Here is a 15641-nt window from a genome sequence, read left to right as displayed (position 1 = left end):
GCCTACTCTCATTGTACGCATGTTCAAAATTAATTTATTTTTACTCATTCATAAAGACTTGGCACACAAATTAAAATTCAGGATTTCATAACTAAGAACACAAAGATCTTAAAAATTATATCTCAGGATTAAGTCTACTACTGGATTAAAAATCTTTAATGACACAGGAAAGGCCTACTCTCATTGTACGCATGTTCAAAATTAATCTATTTTTACTCATTCATAAAGACTTGGTACACAAATTAAAATTCAGGATTTCATAACTAAGAACACAAAGATCTTAAAAATTATATCTCAGGATTAAATAAACGAAATTTGGTTTCTACTTTATAAATATTCAATAGAAACTACATTTATATTTCTGGTGATCAACATATAGTTTTCACAAAATTATTTTCTCTCAATCAGCGTTAAGGAAAATTTTCCCGAAGAAGCTATTTTAACACTTTCCCGAAGAAGCTATTTTAACACTTTCCCGAAGAAGCTATTTTAACACTTTCCCGAAGAAGCTATTTTAACACTTTCCCGAAGAAGCTATTTTAACACTTTCCCGAAGAAGCTATTTTAACACTTTCTATAACTACCCAATAAACTTATAATACCAAGAAATTTTGATCCCTGTATTGACAGACTGATAGTTTTAATATAACGTTTTAATATTTTATCTAGGAATTTAGGCATGATAAATAATGTTTCTAGGAAACGTAATAAGGTATTGCAGATACACTTTTATTAGGGCTAAAAATTTATAAGCGTAAACAAAATTATCGATAATATTGATCCTAATCGGTAATATGTTTCCACAGAATATTATGCGTAATAGCAAGATGAGAAAAGATCATTATTAATAATCGATCTGTTGATGTTGACTTTTAAATTGCAACTTTTTTTTAGCCACCTACAAGAATGTACCCCGTTGGGTGGCGCTACACACCATACGTGAAAATGTGCAATACATTTAAAACGCTGTTGGTGAGTTTTAAATTGCAACTTTTTTTAGCCACCCACAAGAATGTACCCCGTTGGTTGGCGTTACACACCATACGTGAACATATGCAATACATTTAAAACGCTGATGGTGAGTTTTAAATTGCAACTTTTTTTAGCCACCCACAAGAATGTACCCCGTTGGGTGGCGCTACAAACCATACGTGAAAATGTGCAATACATTTAAAACGCTGATGTTGAGTTTTATCCATCTAGGTACACACAGTTGTAATTTTTAAAATAACATGTAGAGCACATAATTATAATAAGGTTAGACAAACTATTCCTTGTTTCTAGAAAATAAATGGCTGCATCCTTATGTTTTGAAAACTTACAAATGAAAAGTCCTCCAGTGGATCAACGCTAAATTTACGGACTCAAAACGCTATAATCTGGGGTTCAATTCTCCGCGGTGAACCAAAAGCACATTGTGTAGTTTGCACTAAAAACAACGATCAAAGGAAATGATTTACAAGCGTTTGTTGAAATATGAATCGAAATTCATCCTATTGGCACTTATCAGTTTTTTCCTTTTTTTTTTTGCAGATCATTGTGAAAATGTAATCGATAAAGTCAACTGAATAATTAGAATCAAATCTGACAAATCAAAACAACACCAGGATTGTTGAAACACTAAGATTTAATGGTATGAGAGAACTGATTTTATGTTTCTTATGATTCAAGAGGTATTCCATATCAGCGTTTCTATACCAGAGACCGGATCACTGCCTCTCCTAAAACATTATCATTTACACATGAACATTCTGTCAAATTCTGGTTGTTTGTTTTCGTGGAATATCACGGACCAGTGGTTGAGAAACACTGTTACTTACTAATTCTCTACGTATACCTCTTCCTCCTCGCTCCAACATAGGAATTAGAACAGATAAATTAATGTTGCTAACATAGAAAAAAACTAGCATTATCTTGTTGCAAACTGTAATATACAAATTAATATCTAACATGTAAGTGAACCAGATCGATTACAGACTTTTGCAGTATTTGCTCTTCTTTGCATTAATGGATGTCAATAAATTGACCAGTTTTCTTACTGCATTAATGTAGTTTGTTAAACTACTGCCGTCATCCCACGGATCTTCGTTTTCACAGGAAACATTTGATGGGTGATTGTTTGAAGACCCGCGTTGAAAAGCTTCTAGCCCTCTTGCTAGAGCATAAACTGAATCATACATCAAAGCTGGTTCCGTCTACAGCAATTAAAGATAAGTATTTCACATGAAAAATACAGATAAAGTAGTTTGTACTTTATAAAGCGAAATAATTCTATAATATTCTAGTGTATAATTTATATTAACATAAGAAAATACAATAATAGGCATAAACAAGCTGTACTCTGCCCGCCACGGGTATCGAAACCCGGTTTCTACCATTGTAAGTCTGCAGACATACCGCTGTGCCACTGGGGTACAGGTATAAACAGATACTATTTTGAAGAGTCGCCTGGAGTTCATATGATTTTAAAAATCATAAAATAATAAAGGTTTGACAAAGATACTTTTTATGCGTCGAGTACCCGCAGTAAGTTTGAGGGCTATATTACTAAAACTTGGGTTTCGATACTCGCGGTAAGCACAGTATAGTGTAACATTGTGTAACTTGTCACCTAACAACAAACAAACAAATTTTACATCTAAGCATGTTGCAACTGTTGTTGTGAAAAGAAGATAACTTTATATATTGTGTTCGACTATATTAGATGCAGAGTATTTCTATAAGAATGAATAGAATATGCAACTTACTGTTAAATCTCAGTTTAAATAGTTGAAACGAAACGCAGAATCTTAACGGAATAAAAAGCGCTAAAGATAAGAATTTGAAAACATTACCATAATCACATTGGTTTTATTCAAAATATTGTGCCCTATGGATTGAAAATTCTCCATGTCTTTCAGAATCTCGCGCACAGTAGGATGGTTAGAATCAACTAATCTAAACGCTGTCATGTTGACAAAGTTGTATTTGAAGTCTTCTAATTCAAACGTTTCAATATCCTATAACAAAAATAAATGGTTTGTTAAAAGTTAGTTTCAAAGATAAGTTAAAGGTTTCTATTTAAACATATTCTTAGTGGTTACTGTTCTCTATATAAGATTTAGTACGTGAGGTTGTATATAAAATATTATAATGTATATGTATATACTTAATTTAAAAATCATGAAATGTTGCTTATATTTCAAAATAGTAGCTTTAAAGCAGTTTTATATATTTTATACTATTATGTTATACGTCTTATACCATTTTTATAGAAAATACGTTTTCTTATTTTAAGAAATACTTTTTTTTACGTTTAATACATGTTCCTAGCACATGAATTAGATAGCACCTCTAGTAACTTGTGGTTAATTAAAGAGGAAAAGCTTGGGTGACGTATTATACTATTAGAACTAAGAGGCTGATTTCTATTTCTTTCTCCAGATAATAGAATATATTGATTTGAAGACCTTAGTTTTTATTATGATTCTAAGTTATACAGAAATTTGCTATTATGAGACTTGGAATGACAACTTGAGGAGATGTCAGTTCTTAATGGCCTGGTTCATTGTTATTTATCGAATCTATTAAACTTTGAAAATATACCTAATAAGAATTTAATAAAAAAAACTCTTATTTACAAGTATGTAGCCGATATCAGTTTATCTATTGTTGCATGTTTCATAAAATAATTACTTTATCTATTGTTGCATATTTTATAAACTAATTAGTTTATCTATTGTTGCATATTTTATAAAATAATTAGTTTATCTATTGTTGCATATTTTATAAAATAATTAGTTTATCTATTGTTGCATATTTTATAAAATAATTAATTTATCTATTGTTGCATATTTTAATGCACATTTGGAATAAGCAACTTGCAAGATATACTCACAAACGTGAAAAAATGGTAATGATATTTGTAGTCGTTCATTTGGACTTGGAGAATCTATATTTCATGAAAGTAATAAAAATCATTAAAATACAAAGCTAGAAAGGCATACAACTTAAAAAGTTATAAAAATATGTGTGATAGTTTCTTTTATTTTATGATTGTTAGGTTTATAGGTCTTATGAAGTTCTGGCAAGTTTTATTCTCGGATATGTTTAAGGCTTGCAGCCAGTTCCAGTTAGATATAGCCTATTATTCTACTATTATGTTTTATTTTCTTTCTTGGATTATCATGTTAGTTAAAGAAATTAAAAGCTTTTTAAAAATAAGCAAACAATGTCTCTTTAAATATCAATTTTATCTTCAAATACAGACGTAATTAATCAACAAAATGTATATCAAAAGTAACAAAATATTTATTTATGGTTATGTTCACGATTACTTGTTTTTAATAATTAAACACGTTAAATCGATAACATCTTTGAGACAAGAATAACTAGCATGCGCTGTGTTTAATGGGTTGACTTCTGTACAGTTCTTTACGTTGTAGTAGTTTAAAGAGAACCCATCTATAGTTTTGAAAATTCTTGCACTTTTGATTGTATTTAACTGACATTAATTTGGGGCTTGAACCATTGACAACACAATCACACGTCCATGATTTTTATTGGTGAGAATGACAAAACTAAAATGTATTCTGTTCAGCCATAAAATTTGTGGACAAACTGTACTTACTGCTCTTAGTAAGAGAGGGACACTGCTTTGTCGGATATCCGCTACAATGCTGTATACGCCTCTTGTCTTAATGTCACGAAGAGTCTCTCGAAAGCTATTTCGATCACATTTTCGAAACATGAACTGCACTGTTTGTGGTAGGGGCGGTCGTACGAGTTCTTGTAATCTAATCAACGCTACAGACAAAATAAATGTATTTACACAATCTTAAATAGATAAAATATTATTAATTCAACAAATTTAATACTCAAAATAAAAACAAACAGAATTTCTAACACCAGTTGTGGCATTATAGAAATTACACATTGAATCAGTTATACCTTATGCAAACATTAAACAAAGACAATGAAATATATTTGATTACATAAAGAAATTTTCAGGAATTCCTAAAAATTCAACTAACAACTTCATTTATAGGTTTTATTCTTTTATTTGTAGATGTATATAATTTTCTGATTTAGATAAAATATTTTGCAAGTGCAAAATTAATTAAAATCGCTCTTCAGTAGTAGGAATATTATTAAAAAGTTTGTTATGGAATTCGTTAAACACTAAAATGAGATTTACACCTAAAGAAATGTTAGATACACGCCTCTTCGCCTTGTAATGATAAAAAGCTTAAGGAGATCATTTTGTGTATAACGTTTTACTCACAGGCGTTTTCTTCATACATCACAGCTACCGATGTCCAGTTCAGGTATTTGATCAAATCTCTTAGAGAGTCCCCTACCATGCGGGAATTAGGATATAGATTAATGGATATATCCTTTACTTCACCTTCCATCTCCAAATGAGATACAAGATGAGGAATATCCAAGGCATCACATAGGGACTGGATATGGTTACCTAGGAACGGATCTGGTGGCCCAAAAATAGCAACGACGCCTTGACTAACTAGCGAACAAGCTAAAGATAAAAAAGTTACAAATAACATCATTAATAATTACTTTAGGGAATAAATAAATATGTTACTATCAGGAACCAGTCGCATTATTGTGCTTTTCAGTACGTATTTCAACATTGAATAACACATTCTAATAGTTAAGATACAAATATGATTACATAGACTTTAAAAGTAAATGAAATATATGTATATCATATTGTTCTAACCTCCATCTGTTCTATTAAAGAGAAAGAGTTCGAAAGGCAATAAAAAATAATAATGTCTTGTACATATCGATCTTGGTACTAAGTACAAAAATTATATTATAAGGCTTGTATTTTGAGCTCAAAATGTCTGCATACTTTAACCTCCCACACTTTAACCGAAGTAAATTTCATTACTTTTCAAGGGTAAAATGACATCCGGCTCATGACATTGCAAGTATTTCAGAATTGCTCTGTTTTTCATTACGTACTATTTATATTAGAGTTTAATATTTTGGTGTTTTTTATATCAATTAAAAGTGAAAACTTACATAAGTATATATTTGAGACATCGTATAGAATATACACAGTCGTTCTCCAGTAATGTATATATTTATATATATATATATTAATTAAGTGCTAATACATACAATGGCAACATGTTTACGAACCATCCTTTGACATTAAAAAATAAAATAATAACATCCTCCCAAAAACAAAATGGCAGAAATGAACATTATCATTGGTACATGAGAGCAGCATGAAATATATCACTAATTATGGTACACGAATGGGAAAGTGTAAAACAAACAAACAATGCCAAAAACGATATGATGGTCTGATAGAGACATTAAATAAGATAACGATCTCTTTGACAAACACACCTACAAACATGATAAGTGCATATCATTATATAACTAGTATTATACTTGACATATTTTAAGTTCATTGTGTCCATTATAACAATTTGTAATGGAAATTATAACTACGTGTGAACAAGAAGGAATAAACGTCATAATTCAACATTATGTAACAAACATTCGTGTGTTTTAAAAGAAAATATAACATTTATGTTAAGTTTAAAATGAACAAGGAAGAGAGCTTAGTACATCTTCTTTGAGCCTAAGAAATTGTTGAGATTATGGAAAAAAAGGAAAATTACGTTGTTTTCTGTAGATGTTGAAGTAAGCATAGCTATTGTTCATGAAGACTTGAGTGTTGAGACCTTGGGTTCATGAACGGTGCTTCGTATATATATATATGCCAGGCAGCTGTAAACCATTTGTTAATAAATATATTCTTTCTAAAATAACACAATATGAAGTTGTATTCACTTTGAAAATAGATAAAAATGGTGGAAGCAAATGTCAAATATAGGGATACAATTAAATTACCTAATGAATCCCACGTGACAGACACGCTGCTCAATTTTATTACATAATTTTTCTATATACTGTTATAATATTTCCTTAGTAATAATTTATTATATGTACTTTGTTTTCTCCATTGTAGTTTGCTTTATTCAAAATTAAAGCGTATCAAACTAAGCTTCAAAACTTGCTCAATTTTGAAACTAACGCAGTAAAATATGAAAAACTTTATTAAACAAATGTATCATGATTTTTTTTTGCGAGTCAATTGCCCTAACCACCTGGCCATGCCTGGCCCAAACGTGAAGAGGTAGTTCTGTAAAATGCAATCTTTATAGATCAAAATGTTGATTTCAGGACGTTTTAGTGAATTATTATTTTCAAAATTTAATTAATCTATTTAATTATCATGGTATATGAATAAACTTGACATCAAACCATAGATAATAAATAGTTAAATTTGATAATAAATCAACTTTTAATATGATGTAAGTTGTAATTTTATAATAAAATATTTAAAACAACCTCAAATTCCTCTAGTGTGACAATTTGGATATTTGTTCTTGAGCCATTTTCTCGTCTGTATTTTTTTGTCCACCATCTAGAAAACTACGAAATGTAAAGTAAAATATTCTCTATAATTTCGTCATCGATATTTTGAAGCTATATTTTTATATTCTTCAATTTTATGAGGCTAAAGAGCAATTAATGAAAATTCAGAAAAAATTTCCACACCTACTTCTGATATGCTCTAATTTACAAATTTTTCTGAGGCCGATACCCATTAACTTTATAGCCAATAGAAAGCCTAGATTATAACTGATTCATTGCCTTAGTTGTCATACCACGTGGAATTACAGATAACAGATAACTTGGTTTGATGTGAAAAAAAAGATTTTCCCACGAGAACACACTGGGAAGAATAATTAAATTTCCAACTGCTCAAGTCACAAGAATATAGATATTTGAGTACAGGTACCGGTACCGGCAACCTGGTACCGACGGTACTATTCCAAACCCTGGTTCTGATACTGATAGGATATATACCCATATATGTGTATTTCACAAAACTATAGAAATGTAATTGAAACATTTTTATATAATTCGTAAATTCTGACACCGAATTATTATTGATAAACCTGACAGTATACAGATAGATAGATGGATATTTCAAAGTTCACAGTCAGATGAATTTATAAAGGTTATATAACTTCAGCGGTAAAAGACTCAAGTTCGACCTGTAATCGACGTCTGATCGGCGAGGCCCACAGAGCTAGCTAGCTTCCTAATAAGTGAATTGTACCTACATCAACTCGAAATTAACTCGCTCAGCGTGAACCCTCGATAAGATATCAAGGAAGTTCCAGACTAGAAAGAAGACTTTATATTGCTTGTAAGTTTGTAAAACTATTTTATATATAAATCATTGTTTGTAACAAGTATTCGTAATAACCGTTATTGTAAACTGTATTATTGTTTGTGTATTAAAATATATTTGTATTTAAAAGGAAAGAAAACTGTGTGTATCAATCTTGTTGGCAAATATCATAAATTGAATATATATCGGTATTTATTTAACTATTAAATATAAATTATCATTTAGCTCGATTTCAGACCATTCGAACTTGTAATACGTAACACTTTCTATTTTAAAAAGACATGCTTATTACCTGCAGGATGTAGGAAGTACAGAGTATACATACATACCACATCTTAAAGTACCTGTAGGATGTAGGAAGTACAGCGTATACATACATACCACATCTTAAAGTACCTGCAGGATGTAGGAAGTACAGAGTATACATACATACCACATCTTAAAGTACCTGCAGGATGTAGGAAGTACAGAGTATACATACATACCACATCTTAAAGAAAATGGTAACTTTGATAAATGTATCGACAAAACTATTTTTTAAAATTTCGAAGGATATCATAATGTCTCGCAAATAATCACAATCACCTAGCGGTAGTTATAATAGCTTTTCATTCTTTTTGCTTGTATTGTCAGTACTAATTACTAATACAGTTTCAAGCTTCTTGGATCGTAAAAGCTCTACTATTGTTATAACTGAAAATGATATGATATTACACTTAGATTAAGAAATGATAGAAATATTTGACATTAATAATTCTTTCTGAAAACAGTTAAATTAATTAATCATGAAATACACGTACATTTATTTATATGTATGCATAAGAATTACTACTTCATCTTCAGGCAAAGTCTGTGTGATTGACTTTATCAATTATGATAGGCTAGTAAATCTTATGATATAATGATACAAGCGTACTTAGTTTTATGGCCAGAACAATAACTGCTTAGCAGCAATGAATTTAGCCTTGTGCATAAGTAAATGATCTCAGGAATAAATGTTAAATTATGATCTGCATATCAGGTAATGTATTAGTTTAGGCAAGGAAAAAATAAGCGTTGGTTAATTTCTATTTTAAAGGCTCTATCATCAATATTATGTGTTACCATTTGTGCTTGAAATTTTAATTACTGCATCACAACATCACAAGTGTTGAAGAATATTGTTCATTATGACTTTTATTTCAAATTAATACATCACAAGATTGAACAGAGTGTACATCATGAGTTTTGGATCGGTGACTCTAACTAACATAAGAGTCGTAAAGTGTGCATGATGTATTTCAAATTTAATACATCACAAGATTGAACAGAGTATACATCATGAGTTCTGGATCGGTGACTAACTAACATAAGAGTCGTAAAGTGTGCATGATGTATTTCAAATGAATACATCACAAGATTGAACAGAGTTTACATCGTGAGTTTTGGATCGGTGACTCTAACTAACATAAGAGTCGTTAAGTGTGCATGATGTATTTGAAATTAATACATCACATGACTGGACAGAGTATACATCATGAGTTCTGGATCGGTGACTCTAACTAACATAAGAGTTGTAAAGTGTAAATGATGTATTTCAAATTAATACATCACATGACTGAACAGAGTATACATCATGAGTTCTGGATCGGTGATTCTAACTAACATAAGAGTTGTAAAGTGTAAATGATGTATTTGAAATTAATACATCACATGACTGAACAGAGTATACATCATGAGTTCTGGATCGGTGATTCTAACTAACATAAGAGTTGTAAAGTGTAAATGATGTATTTGAAATTAATACATCACATGACTGAACAGAGTATACATCATGAGTTCTGGATCGGTGATTCTAACTAACATAAGAGTCGTAAAGTGTGCATGATATATTTCAAATTAATACATCACATGATTGAACAGAGTGTACATCGTGAGTTTTGGATCGGTGACTAACTAACATAAGAGTTGTAAAGTGTAAATGATGTATTTCAAATTAATACATCACATGATTGAACAGAGTATACATCACGAGTTCTAGATCGGTGACTCTAACTAACATAAGAGTCGTAAAGTGTGCATGATGTATTTCAAATTAATACATCACAAGACTGAACAGAGTGTACATCATGAGTTTTGGATCGGTGACTAACAGTTGTAAGGTGTACATGATTAGTTTTGCATTTGCTCAGCTAAAATAAATAAATTTCTATATTAGTATACAGAATGATAATTAAAAAACAAGAAAATAAAATATGTAGAAATGAACCAAATGAATATTTAAAGATTCTGTAATAAGCTTAGATACGAAACAATTAAGTTTTACATATTAACTTCTTCCTATGCATATTATCAAGTAGAATACTAAGAACTGAAAATATTATAACATACATATCAGCTTAGGAGCAGTAGATATCAGGAAAAGTTCGAAAACAATAATATCAAATTAAGCAGGTTATAGAAAAGAAAAATGTGAACTATAGATCTCGTAAGAAAATACTACGCCAAATAAATTAGATTGTATGGCCAAGATTTATAACATTTCATAATAAAATATAAATTATTTCCATAATTAATTTACGTTGAATATAGAGATGTACGTACATAAAATCCAAAGAAATGAATAGCTATAAAGAACCTTGGCCCGGTATGGCCAAGTGGTTAGGGCCCCGGCATGGCCAGGTGATTACGGCGCTCGACTCGCAATCTGGGGGTCGCGAGTTCGAATCCCCGTCACACCAAACACGCTCGCTCTTTCAGCCTTGGGGGCGTTATAAGTGACGGTCAATCCCACAATTCGTTGGTAAAAGAGTAGCCCAAAAGTTGAATGGCTGCCTTCCCTCTAGTCTTATTCTGCTAAATTAGGGACGGCTAGCGCAGATAGCCCTCGTGTAGCTTTGCGCGAAATTCAAAATAAACAATAAAGAACCTATTGTGTTTATTTCGGTGAGGGTTGGTATTTCTTTTTTAAAAAGTTTGTTATTGATCTCCAACCAACTTAAATGCGAAAGGAAGAAATCGATTAATTCAAAAAAGTCAATTAAAATCTAAAAATGTAATACTTAATATATAATAAGATATTGTATACAAAACAATTAAGCTTAGAAGTACAAATGTGAATTTTATTTTTTTTGCAAGTATACAAAGTACGAATTTATATAAATGATTTTTAGAAGGTTTTTGCTACGAATATAATTACTTATCAATTTTAATTTTTCAGAATTGTTTCCCTGCTTTCCAACGTTTATAAAATTAGATTATTTGATACGAGTAGATTGAGTAAAGAGCACGGTCATAAATATGTCATGTTATTAGGTTTCTCCCTACAAAATAAAATTACATAATAAGCCTTTGCTGAGCTGAATTACTCATATGAGATGTCAATCACGTAAAATGAGCACGAACTGTGCCAGTGAGACCTAACGATCGTACCAATCAGAACAGTATTTCATAACGCTCGTTACTATATTTTGCTCACAGTTTTCTTGAATGACACGTGAGAAAGGCGTCAAGAAATATTATTTTCCTTGTAGAGGATTTATTGAAAATAATATAAACTTCTGTTGAACTAACCATATCATCTTGGTAGCATGTTCTACTGATCCTTTATTTTTTTGGGGGATCGAATATGAAGAGAAGCTTCTGTTCGCCAGGCACTTACTGTAAGAGTGAAAACTTATGAAAAATGTATGACGTTCTACAGTAAAAACACGGTAACAAGATACCGGGCTGAATAATTCTGTATAAAAAGATATACATATTTATATGAGAAACAGCCGCTAAAAAGTAAAGAGCCTTGATGATAGACAATGAGATTCTTGCGGCACGTTAAGCTGGATGCCTTTTTCTTTACATTTGTCTATTGTATCTTACTGCTTATTAACTAAGCAATTTGATTTTCGCTAGTAGATTTAGGTATATCAATTTATCTTTGAAACTATGTTATTCTTACAACGTAAGAATGTAAGAATTGGTTTGTTACGGATTTCGCGCCAAGCTACACGAGCCGTCCCTAATTTAGAGTGTAAAAGTAGAGGGAAGGAGCTAATCATCACTACCAACCGCCAACTCTTGGGCTATTCTTTTACCAACGAATAATGGGGTTGACCGTCCCATTATAACGCCTCCACGACAGAAAGGGCGAACATGTTTGGTGTTACTGGGATTCGAACCTGCGACCCGCAGCTTGCGAGTCGAGAGCCCTAACCACCTGGCCATGCCGGGCCGGAAAGGATGAAAATAAGATATTTCTGTTAATATAAATATATAAAAATACCAGTAGGATTTCGTTATTTGAAGAAATAAATAAACAAAAAGTTAAATAAATTGAAGAACAACATCAACACTTTCGGATATATTTCTTATAATATACAAATTACATCAACGGAAACATCCGCTTTTATCGTCCTAATTTTCAAAATATAACAATCGATAAACACCATTGGGGTCGTCACTTCTACAGATCACAATTTAGTTCGTCATTAAACACTATGGCACTTTGCCACAATCGCTTCTCACGTGGAAAGATCAAAATGCCTATATCACTACTCTATATATGTATATATATTTAACCAGTAAGCATATCTACACAGAATAACACTGACGATATCGTAAATTATAACTTTTATGTATTAAATATACACATCGGATATTACATTCTTTGTTTGTTTTGTTGCTAAGGGCAGGGCTATACAATGGGTTATCTGTGCTGTATTCACCACGGATATCGAAACTCGGTTTTTGGCGTTATAAACTTTCAGACTTAGGGCTTGAAACGCTTGATTTTATTATTTGTTATTAATCTTCTATGAGTTGTATTTAATAATATTATTTTTTGTTTACTAGAGACTTTATATGAAAGAGCAATCCTTGTAAAAAAGGTTTAATTTTATGCAGTATTATTGAAAAGTTTCTCAACCCATGGATTGTGCCAAAGAGTGAACCGTCAATATGTGTGAAAATAGTTACTAGTTTATTTAGTTATTTAGTGCGTATTTAGTACGCTAGATATTTTTGTGTGCACTAAAAGTATTTAGCGGGTCGCGACCGGCCTTCAATGTTTACAAGTAGGTCCGAAGTCACTGGTGTGGAACACCTAAGCGTTGATCTTTTTTTTTAGGTTTAAGAAAAGTAATGTAAATTACACTTGAATGCATTATTTTCTTACTCATCTTAATTCTTCCTTTACAAGTTATGGACCAGAGATGAGTAAGCGTAGCATTTCAGAGCTATCTGAAACCCGTCACAGAATATTCTCACTATCTCAGTTGTAAAGGGGGGGGTATAATGTGACTGTCAGTGGTGATAACTAGTTGTTTTTCCTCTAGTCTATCACTTCTAGCGTAGATAGCCCTCGCGTAGCTTTGCGCAACATTCAACTAACAACCAGAACTATCTTTCGTCTGCCTCAGGAGGAAGAGGTATATTTAGTACCTGACTCATCCAGGTCGTCAACAATACCTAAATCCCGATGATGGTTGATCATCGTCTGCTTCAGGAGGAAGAGGTCTATTTAGTACCTGACCCATCCAGGTCGTCAACAATACCTAAATCCCGATGATGGTTGATCATCGTCTGCTTCAGGAGGAAGAGGTCTATTTAGTACCTGACCCATCCAGGTCGTCAACAATACCTAAATCCCGATGATGGTTGATCATCTTCTGCTTCAGATCCAGTATCCAGAATAGGTTTCGTTAATGCAAGAATTAGTTTGGCTAATACGTTTTACTATTAAATGAAACTACTTCATTGCAGTATTCTATAGCAGACAAAATATAGGTGTTAAAAATCTGTGTTTTTACACTCCTATAAATATTTAATTTAAAAAAATGTAAATAAGAAACAATTAATTTCCTTTCTCTGAGAATAATTTTAACAAAATTCTTGGAGAAAATTAGCTTTTTACAAATGTGTAGTTATTTTTATTTTAAAATTAAAAGATTAAATGCTCTATCGTTGTGTTGTTGATTGTAACTGTCCGTTTCAAGATCACATTTATCAAAATTAAAACAAATAATACTTTTGCTTTTAGAATATTAAGTAAACTAAATTAAGTAAACTCCCCTTGCACTATTCGCAAATGTGACCCTCGTTGCCAGAGAAACTTAAAAAGTTTTTTATGTCGAAATACTTTAACTCTTAGAATTAGATTTTAACATTTTGTTATTTAAATGTTAATTATACAAAGCAGTGTCCTACACGTTATATATTATTAAATTATTATTTCAAGTTTTACTTCTTCTAAAGTCGACTACAAATACTTGTAGTGATGGTGTTTTTATATTCTTTCTCACAAGCAACTCATTTTTACGCGTTTTCTTTATTCTTTTGAAGATCCCTAACTTCGCGCATTTAATTAAACTTGCATTTTGAAGCCAATCTTCTCTTTGAAGTAAACGATTTTTAGAAACACTCTTCGCCAAGAACTGAAAAGACCCAATTACTGGATTTTTATGTGAATGTGAGGTAGCTTAGGAGTTCTTCATACGACTCTCGCTTCCTAATTAGCAATAATGGTCTTCTTAATTCACTCAAACCACCCAAATGGCTACAATTTCTTGAAACTGCATACTAATAATGAAAGAAATTCAAGAGGCCAGTAGAACTACAAAGACGAAATATTAATTCAATAGCACCTGCTCGCGCTTTTTTTCTACCGTGCTCGAGAGATGATGAATCGAAGTAATTTTTGTTTTTATTATGATTTCTATCAGAGATAAATTAGATGTTTCGTAAATGAAAAAAAAACCGAGGTATGTTCTTCTTTTCTCATTTTGTTAGGTATTATGAATAAGACTCGGGAGAGGGTGCATTTGTTTTTATGCTACATTCAAAAATGAACATATTAAGTTTAAGGCTATGGAACAAACGCAACTGATCTAGTTTTATTAGTTCAATAATCACAGATGCATTTATTGAATTGGTGAAAATAAGATTTCTTGATGATGTATGTAGCAGTAGAAAATATAATAACAGGTAAAATATAGTCCATTTCTTAAGTCCTAAATGTTTTGTTATTTGTTTCTGAATATCTATCGATTAGAAAAATCATAACAACACTGAAAGAAACTCACCTCTAAGTTGACTTAACTGAACTCAATCTGTTACCCAATTTAGTAGAATCAAGCATGTTCCAGAATACGTCCCGCTCATCTTAGGTATGTTTCAGAATATATCACACTTATCTAATGCATGTTCTAGAACCTACTTGGTTAACCCTCATATTTTAATATTCTTTAACACTTTTACTGCAAAAAAAAATTCTAAATTAGGGTCTAAAATTAATCACAATTTTAAATGTGGGTAAGATTTGTAAAGAGCTCAATCATGTCAAATACAATTGTAACTTTCTTAATTACAGTATTTTGGCACTTGTGTATAAAGTTAAAATCATAGATAATATTCAACGTTAAACTGGTACACAATTAAAAACATTTTA

The 15641-nt window shown here is 31.3% G+C and overlaps 1 protein-coding gene across 3 annotated transcripts in view; it reads right to left on the bottom strand.

The window, feature by feature from the left end:
* LOC106478357 (glutamate receptor ionotropic, kainate 2-like) overlaps positions 1 to 15641 on the bottom strand; it is a 126230-nt gene that overhangs the window by 16649 nt on the left and 93940 nt on the right. For all 3 annotated transcript variants that reach the window (XM_022381949.1, XM_022381948.1, XM_022381951.1), the window contains 5 exons: positions 5264 to 5515; positions 4610 to 4785; positions 3878 to 3931; positions 2835 to 2999; positions 2040 to 2195 (listed from right to left, as the gene is read on the bottom strand). In XM_022381949.1, coding sequence (XP_022237657.1) covers positions 2040 to 2195; positions 2835 to 2999; positions 3878 to 3931; positions 4610 to 4785; positions 5264 to 5515 — 803 coding nt within the window. The remainder of the gene's footprint in view (positions 1 to 2039; positions 2196 to 2834; positions 3000 to 3877; positions 3932 to 4609; positions 4786 to 5263; positions 5516 to 15641) is intronic.

The sequence above is a fragment of the Limulus polyphemus genome, unplaced genomic scaffold (genome assembly GCF_000517525.1).
Source record: "Limulus polyphemus unplaced genomic scaffold, Limulus_polyphemus-2.1.2 Scaffold203, whole genome shotgun sequence".
Classification (NCBI taxonomy): domain Eukaryota; kingdom Metazoa; phylum Arthropoda; class Merostomata; order Xiphosura; family Limulidae; genus Limulus; species Limulus polyphemus.
Note: the sequence above shows the minus strand (reverse complement) of the source record. Positions and strands in the feature narration are given on the sequence as shown.